Source organism: Thermobia domestica, chromosome 4 (assembly GCF_964235325.1).
Source record: "Thermobia domestica chromosome 4, izTheDome1.hap1.1, whole genome shotgun sequence".
In the NCBI taxonomy this organism is placed as follows: domain Eukaryota; kingdom Metazoa; phylum Arthropoda; class Insecta; order Zygentoma; family Lepismatidae; genus Thermobia; species Thermobia domestica.
The window spans coordinates 279,195,017-279,207,489 of record NC_137457.1 but is presented as its reverse complement, the minus strand read 5'-3'; the positions used below and the strand labels follow the sequence as shown (position 1 = coordinate 279,207,489).

The window sequence follows — 12,473 nt, the reverse complement described above, 5'->3', positions numbered from 1 at the left end:
TTTGCTTTTCACATTACAGTATTCCTGCCGTTGGAATCACATTGACAATGACTACAATGTTGCTTTCAAGTTGCCGTACCAATCAGTATGATTTTCGTTCACTTGATCGCAGGAGGAATTGCTAACTTCTTGTAATACCTCATCATTTCACTACTCCAGTTAGATCAATTCAAAGTGCGTGACCCTATTGAGCATGCCTGAGTAAGCCTAAATTTCACTCTAGGCATGCAATACTCACCACCCATACAAGAGAACTGTCTATACAAGCAGGGGCGCCCGAAGAAATTTTTCTAGGAAGGGGACATCTCCATGGTTGCTATATCACGACTGGTATTTAATATACGTGGTTTGTTATATTACGTATACATTTTCGTGAGCCAGGGGGTTCCGAGCCCCACCCTGCCCTCACTTTCGGGTACCCATGTATGCAAGGAAGATATTTATCGATGTAGTTCGCGCTTTTAGGATATTTCAAAATGATTTTATCGATTTTAACTCCATATCATTCTTTTGTTTGTTTGTTTGTTTGCTTGTTAACTGGAAATTACGTAAAATTTTACACGGAAGTACACTGTGACATTTACCACTGTCAAAGTTTTTCTTGGTAAGAATTGTAATACAGTAACTCACAAATACTCAATGTGAGCTGCCTTCTTTACCCTGCATACATCAATTCACTTATTCCCCGTGTCAATGTGTTTCCTTCGACGGTTTGCATTCCCGCAGTAAGGTGCTGTTTTCTTGAATTATTGATATCACTTGTGAATGGAATTCTTTTGGGAAATTTTGTACGAAACTCACGCTGAACATTCACAACAAACCGACTAACGTGAAATTGTAGGACCCATGTTTTATCTGCACCACAGGCAACCAACCACCTTGCAACTTGTCGCTCTGCCACTTGCGGAAGAATTTCGAACTACTATAACTATACCGAACAAAACTTGAAGCTGAGAGTTTTAATGCTCGTGGAACGATTTCTTATCATTGAAACCATTTTGAAATATATAATTTTACTTAAATAAACTCGTGTTTATATATTGCACCAGCTGTCTCTGGTATAGCACCCTTTATACCATGGTTGACGACCCTTTCGGGAGAGTAATACTCCCGAAAGTATTTTTTTCGCGCGCTACACTATCCAGCTGTTTTAAGTTGGTCACAAGGAAGCAGCTGAGGTTAAATTTATATCATGGGGGTCGAGGTGGAACAAAACGATCCATGCGGGGCTTTTAACCCGTTCCTACTACTATTACTATCACTACTACTACGGATCCGTATAGCAAAACTGCACGCGTAACGTAAGTAAATCACTTTTTGAGTAATATTTTCATCTTATTTTAATTTAAAAAGTGGCACGAAAAATTAAAAAAAAAAATAAATAAAAAAGACTTTTCTTGGATTGGGTTTGAACCCACGTCGAAAGCGATTGCTCTTACTAGCCCGTTTCGTTAGCTCGCTCGGCCACGTTGGTTTCTGCTATATGTAAGCTACGTGGCGAGATACATATAACGCCAACCAATCAGAACCGTGTACTTAGTTCCTACCTCCGGGAGTATTACTTCTCTGAAGGAGTCTTCATAGTTGCCGGAATATAGCAGATATTCTAGTATCGCTCTTTCCATATCATATACGTATTAGATTCAGAATATTAAGTTACCTTCCTTCCCTAATTTCCATAGCCATTGCTCGGGCTACCACATCCCTTGAAGCCAAGTCCTTTGCATTTGGTGCATATCTTTCCATAAAACGTTCTCCTTCGCTGTTCACAAGATAACCACCTTCTCCTCGACTACCTTCAGTAATTAACACTCCCACACCGTAGATTCCTATTGTGATATATGTCTTTTTAAAGAAAAACATTAGTAGCGATAAAAGCTATATAAACATCAGAAATAATATAAAAGAGAAGCTTTAACAGACTAAAATAATTCGTAGATTCAATGGTTTCAGAAATTCTTCTAGAATCAATTGTCATTTGGTATCTTTGGTTCTCACTTGTTATGATTTTGCGTTTATTATTATTTTATATAAGCAGTGCCGTGCCCTGGAAAATCAGCGCCCGGGGCGAAAGTTTAAGACGGCGCCCCTACATATGGCCGAGTAAGGTCGACAGACCAACCGCGAAGCGCCATCATGATTGACGTGAAACGTGTGAATTTTTTTAAAAAAATACACCCTGCTTTTCCTTGATTTTGAGCACTTTTTATTACTTTTTCTTTTTCTTTTTATTACACATGCATTTCCCTCTCGAATTTTGCGCCCCCTTAATTCGGCGCCCGGGACCATCCCCCCCGGCACGGCACTGTATATGAGGCAAATTACTGAGACTAGATATTGAGCGCACAGAATGCATCTTTACGTTACAAATTGCTCCCATAAAGATGATTCTATGTAAATATCAAGCGCTGTGACGTGTTGCTACTGAGTGTGGGGATTAAGTCGTTGCAGAGGCGTTGTTTATAACTCCTGCAAAATATCCATTTCCCACTTAAAAATACAGTAAACACTCGTTAAAATTAAAGATCTTAAATTATCGTGTATTCACCTTTCTGCTCACTTTCAACGTTTTTTGTCTATTTTTCGTATTAGTAATTACAAAGGCACATCGCTTATTGATTATATGGACAAGTCGTGCCTGGTTAATAGCTGGCAATACTCAAAAAGGGAGCACTACAAAACACATTTGTCTACTAAATTTATTCGTTATACAGAATTGCCAGCTATATTGGATTTTTCTTTCGAACTTTATAGAACCATTTGAGAGGAAAATTACGTGCAAATTTAGCAAGTAAGACAAAAGATCTAGTATTAACGGGACGATATACCTGATCATATTTGAATGTGACTTTTGTTTGTTAAATCCTATTGTTTGTCTAAATTCAACTTATCTTTGTGAAGGACTTGTTGTATTTTATAAAACAAAATCATCTTTATAAAGGATCACTTTGATAGATAACTGGTATAGGGATATCAAATTTGTATTACCTGTAGGATGAAATTGAATAAACTCAAGATCTTGCAGAGGAATTCCAGCTCTCGTGGCCATAGCTGTTCCATCGCCTGTGCAAGAGTGAGCAGATGTGGTGGAGAAATAAACTCTGCCAATGCCTCCCGCTGCAAGAACCTGCAGGACAACCACTGATAATACTGATTTCAATAAATACTTCGTTACTACATTAACACTTCGCAAACGGCACCATTTAAATGCCCTTAGTTTAACAGTACGATTTCGAAACGAAATTCATATAGTTCATATTTTTCCAGAAGCTAATTTTCGACAATAAAAATGGCGAATTCTATCGAGGAAAAAATAGTTTCATTACGTCACTGGACACTCAGGCAATTTTAATATTTATGATAATACTACCATAACCATCGAATCATGGTATTAGTACCATCAACGAGTTCAAAGTGTTAAAAGAAAAGTGTCTATTTCATTAGAGTATAAATTCGAGGGTCACTAGAAAAGTTTTGAGACATGCAGATTTGGGAACACATATCTTTATTTCAACTATTACAACTTTTCAAAGTATTCTCCCCGACATTTTACACAACGTCTCATCCTCCTAAACCAATCCTGGTTCTACTCGACTTCAAGCACTACACTTAACTATTCTTTGAAGGCATTCACAGCATTTTCAATGCTGGAAAACCAATACCCAAATACCCAAACGGACGACTGGCGCTTTACTTCGGGCCAAATTGCTAAATCCAGGTTTCATTACCCGTCAGAATGTCTGAAACCCTCCCAGAGTCCCACTTTAAAATTTCTGAAGCATGTCTTGGTACCATTCCACTCTTGTCTGCTTTTGATTTTCAGTCAAGTTGTGAACCGAGATGAAACCTTTCTTACACGCAAGTGTTTATGCTGAATCGGCACACTAATCCCAAGGACACACTCGATGCCACTATATATCACTCGCGGATCGATCCTGATCATCTGTTTCACGGCGTTAATGTGTTCCTCTGTCACTGCTGTTGACTGTCTTCTAATGAGGTCTGGGCCCGTTTAAATTCTGAAAAACCAAGGAAAAACTGTTGCACGCAATAATGTACTCTCCCCAAAGGTTCGTGCTAATCTTTACAGCGATTCGGATTCATTTAAACCACGTTCAAGGTCGTGCAGAATCATGGTATGCAAATTCCTTCTTTCCAACTTCATGGCTGCCATGCAAATGGTGGCCACTCCGGCCACTTTGCAACATCGCTCACCACGTTATATGGCACAATCGTCATTAGGCTAGGCGAGTTCGCACACAAATAAGGAGTGCTTCTCATGCAAATACAATTTTATTCTTGCAATGCCTCGACTGCCTGTATCTCTAAACTTTCGTAGTCAGCCTCGTAAGTTACCGTTAAATGCATCTTAGAAATGTATGAAACTGAGAAAATTTCACGTTCCCTCCATCAAATGAAGTCTCGTTTTCTTCCATTAATGATGTTAAGTATCTACTCCATCTATCTTTCAGCCCATTGATTTGGATGGGAAATTACTACAACTGGAAAGGGAAGTTCTAGTTAAAGTAGTAGACAATGTAAAATGAAATCTTTCACAGTATATGAACGCCAGAATTAAATTTTGATAGAAGTCATAAGTCTATTAACTTCAAACCTTTTAATAAAGTTCTTGTTTACTTCACTTTCCTTAAAAAAAAAAAAAAAAAAAAAAAAAAAAAAAGTAAAGCCGAGTCTTGGTGTAAAACATATTATGAACCCGCAACCATTATCTCTAAATTAAATCCAAATTTATTCCAAGTAGCAGAAGTTTACAACATGGTCAAATACTTCAAAGCGTAGAGTTAATTTGTTGAATAATAAAATAGTAGTATAATAGAGTTAAGTAATATAAACAATACTCCTTATTTTATTAGTATAGTATATTGGTTTTCTACGTAGTTAACGTTATGAAAAGTTAAATGGAAGTTTTATGTAACCTGTATTAGGTGGAAACTTGTTCACAACAGGAAAAAAGCGTAATATCATGGGATTCCGTTATACAAGTTTCAGTAAACTTTAAAACATATACTTAAAAGTAAATCAGGAATAATGATACATACTGTGTGTTTGGCATTAAATCTGTGCAGAGTGCCATCCTCCATGCAATATGCAATCACCCCACGACAATCACACTCGTCCCCCATTAGTAAATCAAGTGCAAAAAATTCGACGAAATAATGACAGTCATAGCGTAAAGATTGGCCATACAAAGTGTGCAATAAGGCGTGACCTGTGCGGTCAGCACAAGCACAGCATCTTCAAGAAACAAAATAAAATTATGTTGTCAGTGAATAAATAATTTATTTTACTTATACATTACATTTATTTTGTATTTATTTCACTAATAAGTATGTGTTTATTTTACTAATAAGTACATAAAAAGAATAAGGAATAAGTACAGTCTAAGTGGCAGTAGCTGGAAGATTTGTTTCGTTAATATTCAGCAAATTTCTATGAATGATAATAGAGAATATACTACAGCCGGAAATCTTATCAGAACTTACCTACTTGGTAGTGGGAAAACAGGGAAACGCACCACAAAAGTTAGAGTGACATTCATACAGCCTTAGAAAGCTGTGTATAATACAATAATTAGTCCACTATACTGCAATTCATACTATACTTGTCCTTTCTGACAGCTTGCTCCGCGCACGTGGCCTCAATGCTGTGTTGCCAGCTTTAGCGTCGGGTATTGAAACACGAAATTATTCACTGCAAGTAAATCTGTTTTATAAAATTAAATGACACAAAAGAGAACTAAAAAGAATGCTCTCAATAACCAACAGGTCTACTACTCAAGTTGACATTCGACTAAAACTATGTGCATACGTTTATATTCAAATTGGCAACATGCGGAAAGGGTGGAATATTTACCATTGCAGAGCGAGAGAAATGAGCCACTATAATTGCCCGAACGCTGTTGCCATAGAAACAAGTTCTTGCCTGATTGTTACGATTACATGCAGGAAGGAAAAAACAAAGGAGAGCAACTGTCAGAAAAGACGAGTTGTATCAAATGGCCTGTAGGTAAACTTTCTTGCCTCAGCTGAGAGCGACAAAATTTTAATTTTTGCTAGAGATACAAGAACTAAAAAAAAAAAAAAAAAAACTTTTGTTAAAAAAAATTAAGATCCAAGTTAACTGATAAGCATTTGAAGTCACTGCTAATAGTTTCCACTAATAAACAATTACCAGTGGAAAGAAATAAACAATTACTACATAAATCTCATTAATCATAATTATAACGTTTAATTTCACTATGTGCATTACCTATGTATCACTTATTATAAGTTTTTAGGATAAATCTGATATCTTTAATTACAGTTAAACTGTTCAATTCCATTACGTATGTCAGTTGTTATCTTTCTTTAATTGGTCATATAAAACATATGACTAAAATTTTGTATGATTTACATAGTAAATTTTACAATTTGATCAAAATAACTTGTGGCGGGCTGGATTGGTGGTGATCGCGGGCCGTAGTTAGAGATCCTTGACCTAGAGAAACAAATAAACGAAAGGTAGTTCTGAATTTTTATCTCGTGCAGAGTTTCAGTCTTTCGCGTAGAAATGAATTAGAAATAAGAAAGCTAAAACTATTCCACGTTATTTCTTCATTATTATTAATAATAATAATGGATATATAAATTGTGGTTTGCACAAATTAAAACGTAATTATTTCCATCGGTTTTTATGACTGAAGAGAACCTTTTAATACAGGGAGTCCATGAAGTCCTGCAGGAAAGTAAATATAGCTATAAAATATAACTACAGTAACTCACAGTAATATTCGGACACCATAGATATTCCACATAATTTGCTTACTGTACATGAAAAAAACAAATAAGAAACCAACGGAAAACAAGCAAAAAGGCAATGGTTTAGTCGAGCAAATATGCTATCATTAATTAAATTATGCAAACTAAGTCCACTTTATGAGCACGCAATTGCAATATACCGTACTTTGTACGCAACTTTAATATTCGGACAGTTGTTCTGACGTTTGTTTATCAATAGTAAGCGAGACAGCGGAAGAGTTCTAATTGCAGTTTAAGTTGTCCCGAGACAGGACATGTGTATCTGCTTAGTTTACGAGTGATTAGTGTGACCGAGAGAAAGCATAAAAGGAAAATGGGGCAGAAGGGACAAAATACAACGTTTAAGCAACGGCAGTTAGTAATTTTTCACCATGCGAAAGGTCTATCGTACATGGAATTTGCAGATCTACTAACTATTTGCAAAAGCACCGTTTTGACATTCTACAAAGATTTAATAGGGATTATTGAATCGAGTCAGCGCCTCAAATGGGTCGACCTGTGAAACAGAATGATGGAGAGATAAGCAAATTGATTCAGAAAGTGAAGACAATTTCCAGAATAAGTGGGCCGAAATGAACAGTAGAGCTGTATAAAGACACAAGGAAGATGGCGCATCCTGAAACTGTGCGGTGAGTGTTGTGAAGTGAAGGGTTTAATGGGAAAATAGCTAGAAAAAAGCCTTTTATTAGTAAAATTAACAAAGATAAAAGAGTTAAGTTCGCTAAAGTTCATATTGAGATACCCGAAACTTGGTGGAATGGCGTGTTATTCACGGAAGGATCAAAATTCAATCTCCATAAGTCCGATACCAAGGTCATTGTGAGGCAGAAGCCAAATACAGAGTTAGATACTGGAAATCTTCAACCTACCGTAAAGCATGGAGGAGGAAGTGTGATGGTATGGGGGTATATTTTTGCATCGGGAGTGTGAAAACTGGTGTTTGTTGAAAGGATTATGACAAAGGAGGTTTATTTGAATATTCTCCGACAAAATCTCCACCTAAGTGCTGAAAAATTAGGAATTATGGGGATGTTTAAATTTTACCAGGATAATGACCCGAAGCATAAAGCGCATGTAGTGCGCGAATGGTTGCTGTATAATTGTCCGAAAGTGCTTGAAACACCACTGCAGAGTCTCGACCTTAACCCTAGAGAGCATATTTGTGATGAGCTACAGCATAAGGTCAAACGGGTATAAGTAACGTCACGAGACGATTTGAAAAGGGCTCTCCGCGCAGCATGGGATGACATATCGCCCCATTCTACCAACAAACTTGTTGCAAGCATGTCCAACCGTTTACAGGAAGTCAGGAAACGTCGTGGGTTTCCCACTAAGTACTACTGAAGCGTTTGTGAGCAAGAAACAACACATACAAAACATCTATGTAGTACAGTAGGTGTCCGAATATTAAAGTGACGATGCAAATACACAGTGTTATCAGTATCTGTAAGTTCTTTCTGCTTCTTTCGTTCAAGACACCATATTTGTACTTATTTTCTTTCTGTAAGCATATGAATATCTAAGTACCTAATTTTTTCACTCACACGGCTCTCATTTATTTCATAATCCTTTTTACTTTTAACAAAATGCAGGTGTTCGAATATTAATGTGAGTCACTGTATATTGATTTATTAGTAGCCTATATATTTAGCTTCATTTTGTTTGAAAAAAAATCTTACATGAACTATAAAAAAGGTTTCCCTAGTAAAGAAGTTTTCACAGTTTAGCTATTTAAGTTATTAAACAAACTTTGGGTTTTAATACATAAAATGGAGCCCGTATATATATATATATATACAGAGTGTAACTTAATTAACATAAACTTCAGGAGGTGACTCCTAAGAAAAGTATACACCAACCTGGGTGTAAAAATGCCTCCTTTTGGCGCCTTGATCACACGAAAATTTGTCGGAAATATGGAAGAACAGCCATAACTCAAGAATAAAACATCGGATCGAAGTCGGGTAAAAGAAATTGTCCATTATTTTTAGTCGTAGACCCCATTAGTGTACCTTCTTCGGATATAGTGCAGTGGCGACGCATGGGTACCTTCTAAAGAAACTGGAGTATTCCTTCGACTACTTTATCAAACGTTGAATGAGGGAAATGAACAACAATCAAGTACAAGACTTCAGCAATCAAAAGTAACAGTACATCATTCAAATGAGAACACTTAGAATTCGAAAGAAAGAAAGATACACATCTGTGATTGATCTATTTCTTCTCAGCACAGAATAAACTCTCGGGAGAATAATATAAACGAAAAGAATTCTTTAACGTATCACAGTTATATCTTCTAGGCTATTGATAACGGATGATAAATGAACGGCTTTCTGTCCGAGTTACGAGTGTGTGAAGATGGAAAAAATAACTTTGATCCAGATTAGCTTTAAAAAGATCGTGCATAGAACAGTCAGGCGGTATGTAAAGAAACATAACATGTAGTATTCAAAAATGCAAAGATCATATGTGATCAACGACTGTACAAGGGATTTTTCAGATACATATTGGGCAAAGTGAGCTGCATTAAAGGGTTGCCTCCTCGTAATATGTAATTCCGTGGAATATGATACTTCTGTGCACAGAAGCAACAAAAATGGATGAAACACGAGATGTACACGTTGCATAATGATACAAAGAAATGCGCTGGAACAATATACTTAATTTATCCGTTAGGTAAATCTTCTTCCAGGGATACTTTCGAGGGGCTTTTCCCCTCTCTCGGAGTTGGAAAACACCCTTAATCCTGACCTATGAAAAACTACATTACTATTGTGAATATACCAAAATAGTGTCGTACTGTGTAGCCCACTTATATTTTGATTTTGTCACTGGTGGAACATTTTTTTTAGAAGAAAATTGTTTCTAGAAGAAAACAGATGCAACAAATGGTGGAAAATATTTTTTTTTCCATTCTTTATGTACTTTAAAGGTGGATGAAATACCAACACGGAGGAAAGAGAATGTGACACTTTTGCTTAGTCGTAGCATCACTTACGGAATTATCGTCCCTTGTATGCCACTTGCATGTGGCTCGCGGAAGGCTGTATTGCAGTTTTGATGTGGATGGCATAAATTAGCGTGGCTGTGACGCAACTGACGCAACTTGTGAGTGATATGCAGTGTCTGATGCTCTGATGTTACGTGTGGATTTGCTGTATAACATGATAGGAAGTGTTGCGTACGACGGTAGAGTGTAGTGTCCAGGTATTCACGTCGTGTAAAACTGTAGACGTTGGTGTTTAAGCAAAATTAATTTTGTTAATCTGTATGTGCCTGCGCAATGGCAGATTACCCTGTCCACGAGCTGGCAGATATACACCTCATTTATGGAAATATAAGGGGATATATCCCAGAGGCAAGGCGTTTATATCGTAACCGTCGCCCTCATAGGAGAGTAACTTTCCCTGTATTTTTCCACTCCTCCCTATACGCCTTCGGGAGATAGGGTTTCTTCAATTTTTCCTACATGAAATCGGAGGAAATTGCACCATGTGGACAGTTGAGTTTGAACACAGCGTACTGAGAATGATCAAAGATCTTCCTGAAACTAGCAGTAGCCATGTGTAGGGCGTAAAAATCTACATGCAACTCTAGTGAACGATCAGCAGAGAGATTTAGTGTCAGCATGCGGTGCAGTATGGTGGATAATTTTGTGGTAGGACCTTATTTATTACCGATTTGCCTGTGTGGGAGTACGTATAATTTATATTTACGTAATGTTCTCCCAAAATTGTTAGAACATGTGCCCTTGAACATAAGACAGCATATGTGATTCCAGCACGACAGGGCACCTGCACATTTTGACAGGTACATACAGACCTCCTTAAATGAAATATTCCCAGATAGTTGGATTGGGAGAGATTGACCTGTGTTATGACCACCTCGTTCACCCTACCTCACGCCCCTTGATTTCTTACTTGGGGCGTTAGGAAACGCCTTTTGTATGCAACACTAGCAACGACAGCCGAAGAACTTGTTGAGTTAATATAGCTGTGGCATTCACCTCCGAAATTTCAGGTGTGTTTGACCGCACGCGGAAAAATTTGCTTCGGCAATGTCATCTTTGCAATGCAGTCAACGGTTGACAATGTCAGACTGTGAACTGTTATTCTTCACAGCTGTTTCGTGTACACATACCTTTGATAAAATACTCCAAGGAATGCTCCAGTTCCTTTGGGAGTCATCCTTGCACCGGCACTGCATTACATCCGATTGTACACTAATGGAATCTACGACTAAAAATAATGGACATTCCCTTTTGCACGATTTGGATCCGATACTTTGTTCTCGAGTATGGCTGCTGTTGCATTTTCTCGAAAATTTTCGGGTTGTCATAGCTCAGAGGCATTTCTACACCCAGGTTGGTCTATACTTTTCGTTGTATCTCCGGTGTCAGGAATCGTCTCCCGATGTTTAGTAGGCTATATTAATTAAGTTACACAATATATATATATATATATATATATATATATATATATATATATATAGAGAGAGAGAGAGAGAGAGAGAGAGAGAGAGAGAGGGTTGATTAATTCGTGTGTCAATTTCATTTGTTCACTGTGCAAAAGTGGTATGAGGTAAAGCCATGCAGTTTGGTGTAACTTTAGACGAAGGACATAAGTTTTGTTTCGCCATAGAAGCATGTCACTTGTGCTAAAGATTGAAGAGATATAGGGTCAAAGGTCAAATTTTGATTTTGTCCTTATGGGATTGCAATGGTATATACATTCTGAAAGAGCCTGGAAAAACGTAAATCGAAGTGATAACAAACAAAAAGCTGTATGGTATGATTCTATTTTGCAAGCCGACGAAAAATGCGTCAATCAAGTGTCATGGTCAGCAAGGTCACAAGTCACCTTGAGAACCCATTTGACATGATGAGGTACGGACATTGCGTTGTTTTCAGAGAATTCAAATGAGAGAGTCAGAGTATAAATATATTCACGTTTGTATGGACGCCCTTTTGGTAGACTTGTCCACCGCCCTCGTTAGTGATCCAGCACGGGCCTGGAAACAGCGTGAAGATACAGAAACCAAGTAAAATAGATTGGAATACAAAGCGTTGCCATTACTGTAATTTCTCGCGCTCCGTAGAAGAAACTAAAGATTAACCATCATCAACTATTGCACAGGTAAAATTTTTTATATATATATTTAATAGTCATCTATAGTCACTGTGACGATTCGTGAAGTCTGGACTCTACACCAATCATAAAACCGCTTTGCCTCACGTGTAATGCATCGGAAGAATTCGGTACAATTCCTGGAGTTTGCTTCCGAACATCCTATTTGAAAAAAAAAAAAAAAAAAAAAAAACAACGTGAAAAGCAGAAGTGCATCAACAATGTTGCCAAATTTAGAAGACATGGCGAATTAGTGACAAAAAACAGCAATTAAGGAACTATAACTAACTAATATGGAACTGGCAATTATTTGAATTATCAATAATAATAGCAAAAATATAAAACACGATAAAAAAAAAATAACTTAGTAGCAATACAACAACACTGTACCCTCATATGTTCTCCGTACAGCACAAAAGACGACATTAGCAAAATTTGGATGGGAGTTGACGACCGACCGAGGCACACCCTCTCATTCTATTAGGTGCTGAAATTGGTAAATCTAGCCCAAGCTTCACGACTCCTTGAT

The 12,473-nt window shown here is 37.3% G+C and overlaps 1 protein-coding gene across 1 annotated transcript in view; it reads right to left on the bottom strand.

The window, feature by feature from the left end:
• Positions 1 to 12,473, bottom strand: part of LOC145684089 (succinate dehydrogenase [ubiquinone] flavoprotein subunit, mitochondrial-like) — a 107,729-nt gene that overhangs the window by 64,898 nt on the left and 30,358 nt on the right. Inside the window, exons 6-8 of the mRNA XM_081755974.1 lie at positions 5,061 to 5,256; positions 2,989 to 3,127; positions 1,661 to 1,829 (exon numbers count right to left, since the gene is read on the bottom strand). Coding sequence (XP_081612100.1) covers positions 1,661 to 1,829; positions 2,989 to 3,127; positions 5,061 to 5,256 — 504 coding nt within the window. The remainder of the gene's footprint in view (positions 1 to 1,660; positions 1,830 to 2,988; positions 3,128 to 5,060; positions 5,257 to 12,473) is intronic.